At 47.9% G+C, this 17,213-nt stretch overlaps 2 protein-coding genes across 4 annotated transcripts; both read right to left on the bottom strand.

The window, feature by feature from the left end:
- Positions 1–1,706: 1,706 nt before the first annotated feature.
- LOC128309707 (cleavage and polyadenylation specificity factor subunit 1) lies at positions 1,707–6,476 on the bottom strand. Of its 3 annotated transcripts, XM_053046160.1 has the most exons (6): positions 6,191–6,476; positions 5,584–6,118; positions 5,506–5,515; positions 5,265–5,400; positions 5,013–5,194; positions 1,707–4,948 (listed from the first exon to the last, which is right to left on the bottom strand). In XM_053046160.1, exons 1-6 carry the CDS (start codon positions 6,372–6,374, stop codon positions 1,751–1,753), a joined length of 4,245 nt encoding a protein of 1,414 aa, XP_052902120.1. In that variant the 5' UTR covers positions 6,375–6,476; the 3' UTR covers positions 1,707–1,750. The 3 variants fall into 3 exon arrangements, with proteins under 3 accessions (XP_052902120.1, XP_052902119.1, XP_052902118.1); XM_053046159.1 differs by having other exon boundaries at positions 5,265–5,515; XM_053046158.1 differs by having other exon boundaries at positions 5,265–5,515; positions 5,584–6,124; positions 6,206–6,476.
- A 2,981-nt stretch (positions 6,477–9,457) lies between these two features.
- Positions 9,458–15,174, bottom strand: LOC128310756 (uncharacterized). Its single transcript, XM_053047473.1, has one exon. The coding sequence runs from the start codon at positions 14,752–14,754 to the stop codon at positions 13,120–13,122; it is 1,635 nt and encodes a 544-aa protein (XP_052903433.1). The 5' UTR covers positions 14,755–15,174; the 3' UTR covers positions 9,458–13,119.
- Positions 15,175–17,213: the final 2,039 nt, after the last annotated feature.

Here is a 17,213-nt window from a genome sequence, read left to right as displayed (position 1 = left end):
AGAGGAAACGCAACTGAATTCTACGCAAATAGGAATCATACCGGGCTCTATTATATTTAACCGATAAGCCAAGGCTGCGAATTTAAAAATGCGTAGAGTAAAGTTGGAAGGGAATCGGCGATAGGCACGTAGATATTTCCTCCTGTCTTTTTTCAAATGGCGGAGAGTATTGTTTGCGCACGGAGGATGTAATGTAGGACAGCAGGATTGCTCTCCAACAACAAGATGAAACAAGGGCATTGATAGACAGCACAACCTCGTCGAGCTTACACCTACTGAGCCTACATACGAATCGATCCGAACCTACTCGGGTTCCGAACTACGGCCCTTGAGAGCCTTCAGTGCGGCCGGCGACGCTATTGCTAAATCTAAGAACAAATGAACCTGGCTTATTGAATATTTTCTAGCCGTTCATCTATTAATGATTATTTAAGTTAGTAAAATTGAGAGGCCTAATTGAGAGCGCCATATCTCTTTGCTTAGCCTGCAAGTTTGCCGAGTATTTGGCCCATCGATACGGTAGTTTTAATCAATGCGGCCCTCGGACTGACCAGTTTGACACCTCTGGTATAGAAGATAAATTATATCATTGTTTATCTAACCGAAATGATTTCGGTGGCTCCATCGGCCGCTCTTTTTGTAGTTATCACTAAATTTGTTTGCCTATCATACAACACCTTATCATAGAAATGCAAAACATGCGTGACGTAGAACAGAAAAAAAAAACAAATTAAATCATGCCGTAAAGAAAAGGGTGTGATCGCACTTCTTGTTTGATTGATAACGCATCTGGGAAACAAAACTTTATCGATAGTTCCAGGTTCCATACCATCTCGGATATTTGGAGATAGAGTTTTACGCGATAGCTCGCGCCTTAGTGGCTCTGTAACATGTTCAATGATAAGATAACGCAGGAAAAGTACTCGGTGAAATTGAATTGCTGGGAGAACAATCAGTTCCATTCGTACACCTGCTTTTCTACGAATCGTTTGATAGTCATTGGTAAACCAGGTACATATCACTAATTATACTAATTAACACCTTCGTTAACATCGACCGTTGAGAACTAGAGTTTGGGAAATCGTTAGAATTTTAGCAAACTGGTTCGTTCGTTGTAAGGAACTGAACGAACCTTTCGTTCTGCTGTCTATCATAAAATATGTGACATCATTTCGCACGTTCATATTGTTCGCTCAACCTACCGTGCTAGGTAACACGCCATTTTGTTCCTAACTATACTATTGTGCGTTACGGGCAATAACAAGCGGATCAACGTACAACATTCAAAATGTTACTTTTCGCTTAATAACGTTTACATTGCAAGAATAATTCAACTGACCTGTTCATTCTGCGGAATATTCGCGAACTGCAGTAACGTAATTAGCCAAATCAAGTTCGCATGTTCGCTTAAAAGAATTGATCGAACTGATCCAATGTCCGATTTCAAGATTCCGATTCAGAACTGTTTCAATCGGAATCTTACGAGTACTATAATCAACAACTTCGACTTCTTCTCGGTTCTTTTAACCCGGGTGTGACATTCCGTCTGACACCGAATTATCCCTTCCAGGCCACAGTTTTACGCAATTTCTCAATTTCTCTTTCACCGCAAGATTCTGAAATCACGCTGAAACCACTCGCTCATAATGCTTGTAAGTATAATGTACGTCCTAGAGCTTTGTTTTGCAATATATTGGTTTATGGTTTACTCTGTTGTCACTGCTCTTACCTTATGAATGTTTACTCCACCCTACAGTGCGTGCGTTACGTGCTCGATCTCCATCAGATCGGAACAGATCTCCTCGATGCGGGTGCCGATCTTTTTCGCAACCTCGTGCTTTTCGTTCGCCGGCAGCTCCAGAAAGCTCCACACCAGATCCCCGTCCACCACGCACCGGCTCGGATTGATCGGCAGCTTGCGCGTTTGCTTGATCGTACGGTACGCCTTTGGATTTAACCCACCCATGTGGGGACTGTGCGTCAGCAGTACGTTCTGCAACATGAACAACCGCCGGTACGTTTTCTCTGGCAGCGGTAACACAAACCCAATGCCACCGTCGAGCGTTGCGAAGAAGGTTGTGTGCTTGTTGTCGTAGTTGAGCGTCCGCTTCATCACATCCGACTCGTGGAAATCGCACTGCACCCGGAACATGGCGTTCACCTGCTGGCCAAGATGGTAGTCACTTTTGCGCAGCAACCGCTGCCCACCGAACGATTCGCGCGATTCCGGCTGATACATGTACGTGATCAAGTTGCTCTGATCGTCCGACACCAGGAACCCGAGATTGGAGTTGTCGACCACGTACTCCACCTGATACACGTTCAGCGGATGGTAATCGCGCGATACGACCGACAGCGTTCGGTACTCTTCCTGGAACCGCAACAAGCTGATCGATTTGTACACGTCCGCGACCAGGATGAGGGACTTTATCGACACCATCTGGTGCACGAAGATGTTCGTGTCGATGAACGCCACGCCAACGAGATCGTCGTCCTTCATCTGCCACAGGTACACCTTCTGGCCAACGGCACCGACCAAAAATCCGCACACGTGCGAGATGGCCGACACCGGTCCCTTTTGATCCTTGATGATCACCTCCTTAAATTTGTGCTTCGTCAGGGGTTTGCCAGGTTCCGGTACGACCTCGATGATGTCGTACAGCAGTAACCGGCCACGCGACGTTATGTCCTCGCTGTAGTTAAAGTTCGTACCGACCGCAATGTACTCCTTCAGCCCCGAGCGGGCGCCTTCGTACGTAAGGCTGACATTCTTCAGCGCTATCACGTGCTCCCACTCCTCCAGATTTATCGACGTCTCGGGGACAACTTCCCAGGCAGCCGGGGTAACGAGCACCACCGAAAACCGGTGCCCCATCGGGTAGAGGAACCGTTCACCCTTGTTCTCCTCCGTCAGCTCCTTATCCTCACCGTTAAACCGGTAGTACTTGTTGCAGATCTCTTCCGCATCCATCACCACACAGTACACCTTGTTCTCCCGATGGTACACGATCTGTTTCGGCGAGCTGCGCAGCGGAATCTTACGCACCGGCCACACAGAATCGTACGACAGGTAGGTGGGAAAGATGGAAATTTTCAGCTCGTACTGCTCGTCGAAGTACAGGAACCCGTTCGGGCAGTTGACGTTGTTGAACGGTGCGAACGCTTTCATAACCGTGCGCGCGTACAGCCGGTGCGAACGCAGCTCACCGTGCGCGGTCAGGAACAGGAAGTAGGGTTTCTCACCACACACCGCCACCCCCGCATACCCGGACACGTTGGCAAAGTAGCGAATCATCGAAATGTTCTCGTACAGTACCTTCGTGGCAAGTTCGTTCGACTTTGCGGCATCGCTGGTCGCATCATCGGCACCCGCATCCCCCGTCACAGTTGGCTCGAGGTTGGCGAACCGTGCGGGAACGGTTTTAAACATTGGGCACGTAACACTGGTCGATAGGCGCTTGAAGCGCAACTTCAAATGGCCCTTCGAGTAGCGAAACACGCGGTAAATCAACAGATCGTGCTCGAGACGGATGAACAGCAGCGGACGGGAGCCGTAATTGCCCAACGCCACCATAAGGATCTCCTTCGGCAGCAGTGACGCCGACACACCGAACGTCGTCCCGAACGCGCTGGTGGCGTCCTCCTGCATCGCACCCTTTCCCATCGGCAGCGGTACAAACTCCATCGAATCGGACAGCACCTTATTACCGTTCCCGACGTTGGTAATCAAGTACACAAGCTTCAGATCGGGCATTGAGTAGATTTCCAGCGTTCCATTTTCCCGTGCCGCAAACAACCAATAGGTCGGCTTTACCTGCTGCATGTACTTCATCCAGAAGTCCGCATTGCCTCCACTTTTGCCCGCGATCGCCATATCGGCCATGGACGTCATCTTGAACGAGCGTCCCGATTCACCGTACAGCAGATCCTCCTCGTCCTCGATCTTCATGTGCGGTTCCGGTTTCATCGATCCGAACCCGCTCGAGTAAGCGGACGCACCGCCACCCTTGCTGAGATCATACACGTCCTCGATCTTCTTGGTGAACAGCCCGGATACGTCCCGGTACGCACTGATCGATACCACCGCCGGCGTTGGGCTGATTGTGTTTTTGTTCACCGCCAACCGGGGCGTTCCTTTGCCTTCGCGCAACGCAAGCGTTATGACACGACCCTCCGACGATCGTACGCACACGTACGGGTCGACGATCGAGACCGATGCAAGCGGACATCCGAGATCGATCGGAATGTTTTGGAGCAGGCGCGTTCCCTGCAGCAATCGGATCGATTTTGTCGTCACCTGAACGATGAACCGGTTCGAACCGATGTTTCCCACGTGGATCGTCGGCACGTTAGTGGCAAAGCCCGTATTTTCTATCTCATTAATCTCTTCGCCCGTTTGCAGCACCATCGTACCGCCTTCCTGCGACAGTATCATAAAGGCGTGCGTTGAAGGGCCGTCTTCTGCCTTCCGCGCAACCGCTTCATCAAACACCGTCCATACGTCGAGACAACCGGACAATCCGAAGCTTGTGATCACCTGTGGTTTGATGGAACTTTGCAGCACACAGAGTGCCCCGTTCTTCCCATGTCCGCTCGATGTAACCACCTCGATATCGAGCTTGTTCGATGCAATCTGCACTTCGGGTGGATTTTCTACGTCCTCCTCCGGGATGCGTTCACCCACCGCCATATGGGCGATCGGTCCAATATTAAGCACATTGTCGCACACCTCGAAAATGTAGCTCGTTAGCTGGACGGACGTTTTGTACTCGCTGCCATACACCTCCAGCTCCTCCTCCTCCAGCCGTGGGCGTTTCGGTTCCTTCTCGACCGCCCCACTATCGTCGATCGTAATTACCAAGCTTTCGTCCTTCTCTTTGAACCTTAGCAGAAGCGAATTACCCAACCGGGACCCGAGAAACAGATACTCATCCTCACAAACGCAGATCTGCAAACAGAATGTCAGTAACATTAGGCTTCCGAATGTATCTTTTGCACACGGTCGTACTTACGCAACTCGTTAGAACACTGGCGGCCGCTTTGTTGAAGTGGAAATTCCTTACACTACGCATCGAATCAGCACACAGTGTCAGCACGTACAGTTCACCACCTTTTAGGGAAAGCACCAGCTTCTCCGGTTCAATAAAACACACCTGCGCCGCATCCAGACTCATCCGAACGCCGTCTTGTGGTTCTGTTTGAATGTGAAATAAGATTTCGTTATGAAGTTATGTGTTATGGTAGTGCTACTTATTAATATTTACTCAAGGGAAAACTAGTGCTGTGATCCGCACTGCTGTTCAAACTAACACCGTACGGTGGTACACTCTGGTTGAGGTAGATCAGTGAGTTGACGCACATTATCAAGCAACCTCCGATCGGTTTATTGATCGGTATCGCCTGTATACAATCGAACGGCAGGCTGTTAACCGTCCAAATAACCGGATGTACACGCTGTTGAATGTTTAGCGATAGTGCTACCATTGTGCAGGTATCCGACCGGACAGCGATTCGACTTTGGAAAGAGAAACGATGTTTTACTAATGTTTTACATTTAAGACAGTAAAATCTCGAGAAACTTACCCTGGGAACGTTCGAACAGGCTCATATAGAATTAGCAACGTAGGCTCGTAGTATCCGTGCAGAAACTGTATATCGATTACGTTATCAATCTTCTCGTCTAAATCCTTCAACTCGATAATGTACGACGCCAGGATGGGTGTTTTCGCCACCAGCTGTATCGGCGCTTTCTTTATCGGCTTCACATCCTGCAGCTCAATTTCATCCAGTGAACTGTCCTTCCGAAATGGCAGCACCACAAGCTTCCGCCCGTATACCAACATCACCGCACACCGATTGTCCGGATCGACACGTACCATCGGTATGTGATAGTGACCGGTCCAACCGCCCCGAATGTCTTCATCCTCGAAGTAATGCAACGAAAGCGTCTTGAGATCGAAATTGTCCGGATCGAACTGGACCACCGAGAGTTTGGCATCCGGGAAACTGATCAACAGTGCATCGCGCAACGAACCGGCTAAAGAAACTGATTGCATGCTCTTGATGTTACCGTACAGACGGTACGAAGCCATACATTCGAGCTTCATGTTTGGTGGTCGTGCAGCTGAAAAAAAAACGATAACATTCCGGATTAAGGCCTACGACGCGCTACATGTTTTGGTAGATGCATTTTGCTTTTGCTTACCGGTATACTTGTCCCTCGTTGCCGGATCGGCATCCGGGATGACACGGTACACCTTGAGCACGTTAGCACCACCGGTAACGAGCGATTTTTCATTATGGTTGAAGAAATGGCACGTTAACGAAAACTCCACTGCCGTCGCTTCGTGCGGTTGCTTGCACAGTGAAAACATGCTGACACTTTGCACAATTCTCACCAAGCATCAAGTTGCTACAGTACTCTCTGCCCGTTTATATCATTCCCACGAATCTTACACACGCTGATAGAGAATAGGAATGGGTGGGAAGGCAAAGCACTCACGTTGTTGTGTGAATTCGTTCGTGGATGTAGCAAATATGTTTTCTAATTTTACGAAAAAACAACAAAAGCCGGCGTGTGTTTTTGACAGGCGTGTATGCAGCGAGCTGTCAGCTCATCCCTCTGGGAACGTTGGTTAGGCGGCAACTGCTTTTATAGCACCGACGTGCGCATCACAATGATCGCGTGGATGACAATTTTGAAATGCACGTCTGATGAACCTAAGCGTTTAGGAGTTTGTAACTTATTTATTCCGCAAATAAATAACGGCTATTTCTAAATCGATGGGGCCACTGTGGACTGTGGCGCGGTTTTGACGTTTACAAACGTCATAATCAAACTAAGTAAACAGTTTAGTGATTATTTCGTGCGAGTAAAAGTTACGCCACGACAAAGTTATTCTGCTGCATGACAATGCTCGGCCCCATGTTGCCCAACCTGTAAAAAACTACGTTAATTCCCTCAAATGGGATGTTTTACCGCACCCGCCATATTCACTGGATCTGGCACCATCAGATTTCCATCTGTTCCGTTCCATGGCACATGGATTGGCTGACCAGAAGTTCTCCTCCTATGAACAGAACCAGAATTGGTTGGATACCTGGATTGCGTCGAAAAACGTATCATTTTTCCGAAAAGGAATCCGCGATTTACCCGAAAGGAGGAAGAAAGTAATAAATAATAATGGCCAATACTTTGATTGACCCAATTTCTTCAAAAAAAAATTACACGAGTAAAAATAAACTAAAAAAAAATAAAATAAAAATAAAACGGCCGTTATTTATTTGCGCACCTAATACTTATTGTCCTATCGACGGACTGCTCTTTCCCTTTATACTCTTTAGCATAAGCTGCACAATTTGGCTTCACAACAATAGATAGTTAAGCACACAACTACTACGTCGCAATTAACTGGGTAAAACCGTGCAACAAACATTGATTACAAACCTCCAAACATATTCATTCATTGTGATATTATCCTTTATCGATTTAATACAATAGTGAAAAAATAACAGCAGCAATGTTCCATTAGTGGCAAATTCGGTATGCCATTTTGCAAATATATTAAAACATTCTTTCGTACTTCCTTAATTGGCATGGTGTACAAATACCGGTAATAGTAATAGTGTTGTGTTGTGTGTTGCATTTGTTTGTGTGTCTGCCTATACGTGTAATAGTGATTAATATGTACATAATATATTTATAATCATCATCTTCCGCACCATCTAATCGTAAAATAATAGGATAAAGGGAAAGGGGAGGGAGAGATATACCTTTTTCATAAAAAGAAAAACAATAGCAATAACGTTTTGTTTCTTTACAATAATAATGCTTCCACTTCCGCCCTCCAGTTCATCTTAGCACCTATGCTTGCCACCGTTCTTCTACGTCGGCTGATATATCGTGATGATCGAAATGAGAAAAACCGGGACCGCCTTATTTAAACACTACTGGCTAGAATGTTGTGTTTTGCATATTTTTTCGGATCAAGTTTCTGTTTACCTTTTTTTTGTTTGTTTTACTTTTTTTTCTTTTCAATGTATATTTTCTTAGCCTACGCTCCCGCATGTGTGTGTGTTTAAAGTCTATATATTTATTATATAGTATCGTATCGCTTTATGTTTTAAAGTTAACTTACGCACTTTAGAGCCCAGTTTCGAATTGTTTTTTTTTTTTATTTATTTCTCTAGGAGTACCAATTTCTTCCTCATCCCCCTCAGTGGTTTCATTTCTCACGTGAATCAATTTTTAATTGTTTCCTCTAACGAATGTGCGCGCGCCTTTGTTAGTTTATGTGCTTTTAAATGGTCTTCGCATAACCATCCTTGCTTCCTTTTTTTTACACGCTAAATCAGTAACAAACACAGTAAAATAGATAAATACAACTCCTAGAACAGAGTCAGCTTAAATAAATTCACCAAACACAAAAAAACGAAAAACTAAAAAGATTATCCGCGGATATTGGACTTCCATATTGCTTCCTCATAATTTATCCCTACGCTAATGTGCTTAATAGTGATAACAAAATTAAAACGCCAAACTAGATAGAATACTTTCCTTTGAAATCTTAAATTTACCCCCCCCACATACATGCAGAACAAAAAAAATCAACAGCTTCATTTCAACAGCAGCACCTTCTTTCCTTTATGATTTGTTGCGCCGCCTATTATTGGTCGTTATTTCATTTGCTTTCCTGTCTTTTACGCAAAACTGACGCGAAGTTATGGAGATGTTTCGGTGTCTTGTCCTATCACCCTCCACTACAAAAAGGCCCCCTCCCTGTACGCCTCTTTCTAATGCCAGACGATTACACACGTTAATTATGAGGAGTAGCGAGCGATAGAAACAGCAGTAGTAGCAGCAGTTCGTTTTATGATGAGTTGCATAAACCAAAAATAGAGGCATAAGGCAAAAAACAGAGAAGGGGCGGACGCGGCCACTATTTCTTGGGCTTGTTAGGTTAAGTGGCATGTTGCTGGTGCTGCTGCTGCACACCATGATACAACAAAACGCGGAACACATTACGAACAGACCGGGGCCGGTTTCGGGTGGTGAGAAATGTTACCCCGCGCGCTGGCATGTGTTGCGCAATATCGATAGGAGAGCAGCACCGAGCGAGCACCGTAGCCCCAAAACCGAACTCCGTACTAATCCCTGGCCCGGATGATTGGATCCTTCGTTTTGCCTTCTGTCCCCCTCCCTTCCCCCCTCACAACAAACCCAATCGATCGATTGATCGCGTGTTTGCGATTGTATAAAAGTAGTTACACCCGAATCGAACTGTTACGGAATCATATCCCTTGCGCACCGTCTACAACACTCGCGCGAAAAAAAAACTCCCCTCAATGGGGGGGACACACGCAAAAAACAAACGGGGTGGGAAAAATCCATTCCATTACATCTATCCCTTCCTCGTTAAATGTGCATCCAAAAAAAAAAACGGCAAGTGTCTTATGATTTAGAAGGGTTGGGGGGGGGGCGCATGGTGGTGACGATCAAGACACTCCTCTCCCCCCTCAAAGTGGGGGTGGTGGTGAATGATGGAATTAAGGGTTTTCTAGTGGACCAGCGCATTTATGTAAACTTTCACTTTTTTGCCCCACACCACACACACACACACACACGCATCGCGCACACATAATTCTTCTTGTGGCACCGAAAGAAAAGATGGCGAAATGCGCAAAATTTCGTATCACAATTCAACCGAAAATGACACATGAGAGGGGAGGATGGGGTGGGAGGGTAGGCCACAGGGAGGCCAAAGAGGGTTGTAAAATCATCATCTGTCCGTTTGGTGGTATCCACGCGATGGGAGCGCGATCGGCTGGCGCGCAAAGTTCATTGACACACACACACACACACGGTTCGGTACGATCGGTTGTTCGCCAGTCCTCCGGGTGGTGGAAGGTTATACGATCACCTTCGAATAATTGCTTTCAATTTTTGCTTTACCCCCCCTTGTTGTTATTGTTGTGCGAGAATGGGAACATAACTAACACATTTTCCATACCTAATTTGCATTGATTTTGGAAACGACTGATTTAAAAATCTGACAGTTTATAGCACAGCTGCATTATAGCAAATTGCAGCAAAAAAATGTAAACAAAGCAGCCAGGCTTGGATTCAATAAATTTGTTAATGCTTTTTGTTGACTGAATAAATCATAATGAAACATTAGATTAAACACATCAGAATAAACATTTATTCCTGCCAAAAGAGAGTAACAATCTACAAACAAAAGATTGTTACAAAAAAACCTTTTAGAAAACAGCTAACATAAAAAAAAAACATAGTTTACATTCGCTGTCATCACTGATTGCAGTTATCAGTGCAAACTTTCATAAACATTTTTGCTAACCACACACATTTACGATCACTCTTCCTTTCTACTCAACCACCAACTGCCCCACCGTATCACCCGCCCTAACATAAACCACAATAAAATAACATCGCGCCTAAAATCAAACGTTCCATTTGAATGATTATGCCTCGCGAAAGCTAATCTCCCGCGCGCGCTCGCGTACAATAGTGTTTGCACAGCGAAGAAACAAAAACACACACACCGATCTAATCTTTTGTATGTGTGTCCGAAGAAAAACCCATCTTCAAACCAATAACAAAAAAAGCCCACCCCGTCATACTAATTTTCTCACAGCCAAACGGAAACAACTTTCAAAAACCTTCGACGCTTCGTGGTTCTTCTTCATACCGTCGTCGCCCCCATGCATTCCGGACTGTTTCTGGCGGGGTGGGCTTTTCTTCGCAAATCCAATCGAGTCATCGGCAAAGCGAGCATGATGATGAACACGAATGATGGCAAAAGCAGTGCTGCTTCTGCTTCAATGATCCATCAACATATTGACATTCCGCGATCGATGATGATCGTGCGGTGGGGGGTGAAGGTGATTTGGACCCAATAAACTAACTTTCATCTCCGTCTGTGGATTTCCACATACTACGCAACACAATGCACCGCTATTGCACATCATCTTGCTAATTTGCACAACCCTAAAGTTGCCCCCCCTTATATCAACGGTGGCGCTGCAAACCGGATCATCATCATCGGCCATCTTAAAACGCATCGGCCAGTTTCGTCGCATAACGCAAAAACCCATTTTACAAATTCATTTCACCCTTTCCCTTCTGCACTATTAGACATGAGAGTAAGGTGATCGTGATGGGTCTCTCTCTCTCTCCCTCTCTGTGTATGTAGAAGAGAAAACTGCAACTATTGCAACGGCGCGGACCCAAACTTTGAACCACGGACGGACCGACCCCCGCGAATAGACGACCTCACCGGGAATCTTAGATTTGAGCGTTGTTTTTCCCTTCTCTTTGCATGCTCGGTGGCGCATGTATTAGTGCAATTTTACAGCACCTTCAAAAGTACATCACGGATATTTGCAGTTGTCTGCTGCCCAACACACTCCGCACACGATGGACTCCGCGTTATGCTGCTGCTACCGGAGTGTTTAGTGGGGATGGAAGATCACAACACAGCGAACGGAACGATGCCTTCGATTGATAATGGGCAACACGATCTCCGGCTCCCTCCGGCTCGACGGAAGCGACGGAAAGTGGCGCACTCTTTGCGTGCCCCTTACCGCGTGACCCTTTATGCTTCTATGCGGAGTTATTATTGCCCATTTGCTCTCGCTCTACCGTTCTGTGGCGCTATGCTGCACACAAAACCCTGCACCGAAACATGGATCGAACCGTTTCTTTTCTCGGTGCTGGTCCTATTCCGTCTATTCCTTTCTCTTCTAGCCATATTTAAACATTTCTTCCCGACCGACCCGACTCGAAAGATGATGATGCTCTCTACTCTCGCACATACAGACGTGCGGGATTGGTGCCATTGTTTCATTCCTTCCAACGGACATCTCCACGCTCTCTACGCGTCACTTTTAGTAGCGGTTTTTTATTGTTGTGTTGTTCCCGTTTTGGCTGCCGCTTCTTCTCAGGTGGTAAAAGGAAATACACCCTTACAACACCCTTCTATCTGCCCAATCACCCGGAGTTCCTTCGCACGCTACGATCGCAGATCGACTGGTGAGAGGGAAGGTGAGCCACACACGACCTGCTTCTGTGCTTCCCAGCGAGGCTGGGGCCAGCCGTTCGATTCGCTAATGATCGCGATGTTTCGAATGCAAAGTACCGTTTTTGCCACAACACACCGGGGTGGTGGTGGTGGTGCTTGAACCGATCGCCCCTGCTGCTATCGACTACTCCGGTGTGTAAAAGGGTCAAAAGAGGAAACGCGCTCAAAGCTCTAACTCAAACTTCTCCGGACTCTCCCGGGGGTCAGTGGCTTTTCCCAGCCCGGAACCACAAGGAAGCAACATGGCGGAAAGATAAACGACGACGGGGGCATAAAACCTTAACCGTTCATGGGTGTCTATCATACCTTCAACTAGACGCTCTGTATGCGTATTGACATTTGGAGGCTTATCTGGTGTTATGCTTAGATTGTTTTCCCAATAAAAGGGTCGATCAGCTGCAGAATATGCTTATTTTTGCACGATATTCTCAGGAATAATCTTCAAGAAATTAGCGGGATATGGTCGATTAACGTAACAGTAGACGTGGCTGCCGAGAGCAGAACCGAACCGAATTCTTCAGCATTCTTCATCTCTGCGCTTTACTGCTCCCGGGTCCAATATTTGCTCCAGCTTTTGACTGATATCCCTTTTTCAGATATAAATATTCTAACTTCAGGTATGATAGACCCCAATACTCTGTTGAAGATAAAAAGAGCGACATGGGGGATCAGTTGATACTACTACTGTTATGAAGTAAGAGGCACTACCCGCGCGCACATTCCTAAACTTTATCCCTTTTCCCACCTGAATAGTACAACTCCGTCTGTCCACGGAAGATTTCGCGCTATTTCGAAATTCGACTACTCCACCTCCTGTACTTCTACTTCTACGCCTTTCACCCAATCATATATATCGCATTAGATCTACTATCACGTCCTTTTAGTCGGTGTTTTTTTCCCTTCTTTTCTTTTGTGTGTTTTGGCCCTGCCCACATAAACGTAACGTAACCAGTTCGTACTAGTACTCGAAGTAATTCCATCCACCGGCACCGTAATCGAGGGCCCGCAGCAGCATTAGTTATACGGTCATCGTCAGATAGCCGCGCTGTCCGTGATGCTGCAGCTGGCTGGTCAACAGCGAACCACCCGCATCCGGCCGGCTGTCCTTCTGGGCCTGGGCCGCACAGAAGTCGGGCGTCGACACGGACCGGGACAGATTGCCGAAGCTGAAGATCGAAACGAGTGATGTTATCCGGTCGATACTTTCCACCGACGGTGTGGGCGGTGCATCCGTGTCGGGCAGTTCCGGTTGCTCGACGGTGTGCGGTTGCAGCTCCGGTGACTTCGACCCGGAAGCGGGAAGGCTTGTGGTGGTGAGATTTTCCGCCTCAAGCTGCTGATTCACACACTCGGACAGGGTTTCCGCATCGCCCGCACAGATGGTTTCGTGCGGTGACGAATAGAACTGCGGTGGACTGGTATTACCGTGGCTGCTACTGTTGCATATGGCCGGCGTTAGGGGGCGTTGGGAATCACACGTCTTCATGCGCTTGGCTGAGAGTAGCGCTATCGGCAGGATGCGATCATCGTCCTCCACTGGGTGACCGCTGCCCGTTTCGCTGTTCGTCATAGCAAGCGACGCCTTGGACTCATCGGTCGTAGACGATCGGCGACGTTTCGCTGGCGTAGAAGTGGCATTGCTATCTAGAGGTTGTTGCTGCTGATGGTCACCCTCCGTGCGATGCCTACGGCGTCTGCGTTCGGGCCGGCCCACCGGTCGCCGATCGTCCAAATCGAAGTACCGCATAGCACCCTTCGATCGGACGGCCGATTCAAACTGCTTCACCAGTTCGGGCGTTTGCTCCTCCACTACTGCCGGCTTCCGCTGATGGCAGGACAGATCCTGGCAGGTGTTTTCTTCCTCCTCATCGTCCTCGTCTTCCGGCTCTTCCTCGTCTTCTTCGTCGTCGAATGGCGAGGACACTACGGATGGTAGGAATGGAAAGGATCCGCCGGAGCTAACGTTCTCCTTATTGTCTTCCGCGGCACCTATCCACGGTGCCAGTGCTGGCAGTAGGAACAGATGGGACACATCGTGTGGTGGCGAGGTGTGCTTCTCCTCATCATCTCCTCCCGGTCCCGTTTCTTCCTCCTCGTCTTCCTCTTCCGTGCCGGAAGAACCACCACCATTGCGGCACATGTTGAGCGGCTCGAGCGGTAGACCACCGATCGTAGTAGGCAGAATGGTACTGTCACAGTCGTACGATAAGCTCTCCCCAATAGCAGCACAGGACGAAGCAGACGTTTCATCTTCCTCGACCGGGTCGACCAGCTCGTCCTCCTGAGCAGTGCCTATCGTGTGCAGATGTGACCTCTCGTCCACCACACCGCACTTGCTGTTGCTGCACTCATCATCACAACTGTCATTTGATGAGCTGTCAGCTGACAAACTGTCACAGTGACCCGCCAGCAGATAGGCGGCATTCTGCTGCTCCTGCATCAGCTGATGATGGTGCTGCTGCTGCTGTTGCTGCTGCTGCTGCAAGTAGTGTCCGTGCACGATGTGGTACGCTTCCTCCATGAAGATGTAACGTGCCTTCTGGAGGACGGTCGCTACCAGCAGGTTCTTGTGGAGCGATACCCCACCACGGCACACCCTCGATTGGGCTATCTTCGCCAGCGATATCCCGATCAGTCGCTGGGCTTCCGCCATCGTTTCGAATTTGGACGCCGTCTTTGTTGTCGCTGCTATCGGGCCACTGTCGCCGTCGTCCGGTGCCGCACCGCAGACGGACGGTGGTTGATGATGGTGATGCTGCTCGCTGTGTCTCGCTGCCCGAGACACAATCGACACCGGGGCTTGCTTGGTTCGTATTTTGATGGCTTTTCCACACCACACGCGACGGAAAGTAAGGGGGCCGCACGCGCGCTTGTTTGATTGATTACGCAGTCGACGGGCACGGCTGCACAACACATGCACATATAGATTCTTGCTGCACCGTAACACAACGGAACGACTGGCTCTCTCGCAGGATAAATAGCGCAGTGATCGCTTATTTCCGATTCCGATATTGATTTGGCCTTTACAAAATGAGGTTTTTAACAAGGACGTACACAAACACACCGTTCCGGCGCGAGCCAAATCGATCGCTTATCTCGTAGCACACACTAAACGGACGGAACAACACCCGTCAAGGTCGTTCAGACGTACACGCCACGCGTTTTGTATCGAAGTATGCACACCGATCGTGCCACTCTACTATTCACACACATGCACTACACCTTGCAGGCAAGTTGGCACCGAATTTAGAATTAATAAAATCGCTACACTCGGTCACACACGGCCACGGTACGACGTTAATTGGTACGTACTACACACATTCCCCGGCCAAATGCACGTCACAAAAAGCTGCACTTTGCATACACGCACACGCACAGAGTTGCTCGCGCGCTATCATTCGATCATCCGCGAAGTGCGATGGACACGATGACCACACACGCACTTTAATGCACCAATTAACAAAAAACCAGCCCGTCAGCAGCCAGTGTGTAGCCCAGCCGTTAATAATCTGATCGGAATGACGCACAAAACGGGCCTGAGAAGGATGACATTTGCGATCTGTCGATCACATACACCCGCGTTCTCACTCTTTTGCTTCTCGTTCGTTCGCTCTCACTGCGCTCACTTGCTGGACACGTCACACACGGTCGAAGGTGAAGCTGGGGCTATATACACACACCGCAGCCGTTTTTTTTTTGATAGTATGTGCGCGCACCACCGGACATAAAAAAAACCGAAAAATCGGAGCAACCGTTGCGCTGTACGCGTGTGTGTGTGTGTGCGCATATATGTTACACCCAAGAAGCGCGTAATTATTATTCAGCCTCCTATATTATCCCGCGCGCCACTCACTCTCCCCGGCCGTTTTTAAACCGGACACACAAACGCGGCACGGGTTTCGATGATCGCTTTGCTCTTTCACACGTTTACACGGGGTTGATTGATTCCCCCACCGCTTCTTTCTCACGGCTCTCCCGGCGTCTCGCTCGCACTCCGCAACAAGTCAACGCATTCATCAACGGAAAAACAGATCAAGGAGGCGACGATGGTTGGCGACGAAATTACTGCGGCCACCAATCGAACAAAAAGGGAATTGGTGCTGTCGAATTACACATACACTGATCTTCCGACCGTCTTTGCTTATTGATTGTGTGCGCACTCTAATACATTCAACCAACTTTGGAGTTTAGGATAGGGAACTAATAATCGCGCACTGAAGATATTTCAATTGATTTATCTTTTCTTTTGGATTATTTTCACAATATCGCGCTTAATGCGAATAACTCATTCGTGAGTTTTTTTACTTTTCTTTTTCACCAAAAGTAGTTTAATAATCTTTCCTTTATTATCGCTCACTTTTTTGTTTAGGGATGAGTAGAGCAAATAGTTTACAAAACTATTTAATTTGCTTAGTTACGTGGGTGCACAATTCTCTCACTCTTGTCACAGTATTGGGTAACGGCGAGGTGTATTTTCCTGCCACACTCAATCGAGCATTAAATAAAACCAAACAAGCAGTGACAGCGCAAAGAAAACAACAGCAAACAAATAACGCCACAAATAAATCAACCACACAGGCGTCGGTTCGCGTACAAGTAACCTTTGCACGAGAATTGCAAAGCGCGCACACCGTCACGCGTGTTGTAGCTCCCTTTTTTCTACCGCTCCACGCTAAATGATTGGTCACTCACTCACACGTAGTTCGGCGACTGCGAGAGCACCGTCTGCACGTGTTCGAACGGTTCGGTTTCTGTTGCAAGACTGCGAGACTTTGATCCGTTTATCACGCGGAATACCCCTCTGGGCGCGCGCGATTCGGTGCATGCGGATGCCACACACCGTACGACGACGGCCGCTCAAAAGAAGAAGGAGCCCGCACAACACATCATCGTACCCCCTCTAACCCTCCGCAAAACCGCACAACTACGCACACTTCCGTTAACGCGCGCGGAGCAGCATTTGCTACTGCTGGCTACAATAGCAATAACAACAACAACAACACAACCAAGCAACGTCGCCGCCGCCGTCGCCGGACGATGAGCTTTGATGAGTGTTTTTTTGTCTCCCGAGCCGCAGCTCTTTCTCGCTCTACCCTCGTCTTTTACGCTCTC

The sequence above is a fragment of the Anopheles moucheti genome, chromosome 2 (genome assembly GCF_943734755.1).
Source record: "Anopheles moucheti chromosome 2, idAnoMoucSN_F20_07, whole genome shotgun sequence".
NCBI classification, from domain to species: Eukaryota; Metazoa; Arthropoda; class Insecta; order Diptera; family Culicidae; genus Anopheles; species Anopheles moucheti.
Note: the sequence above shows the minus strand (reverse complement) of the source record. Positions and strands in the feature narration are given on the sequence as shown.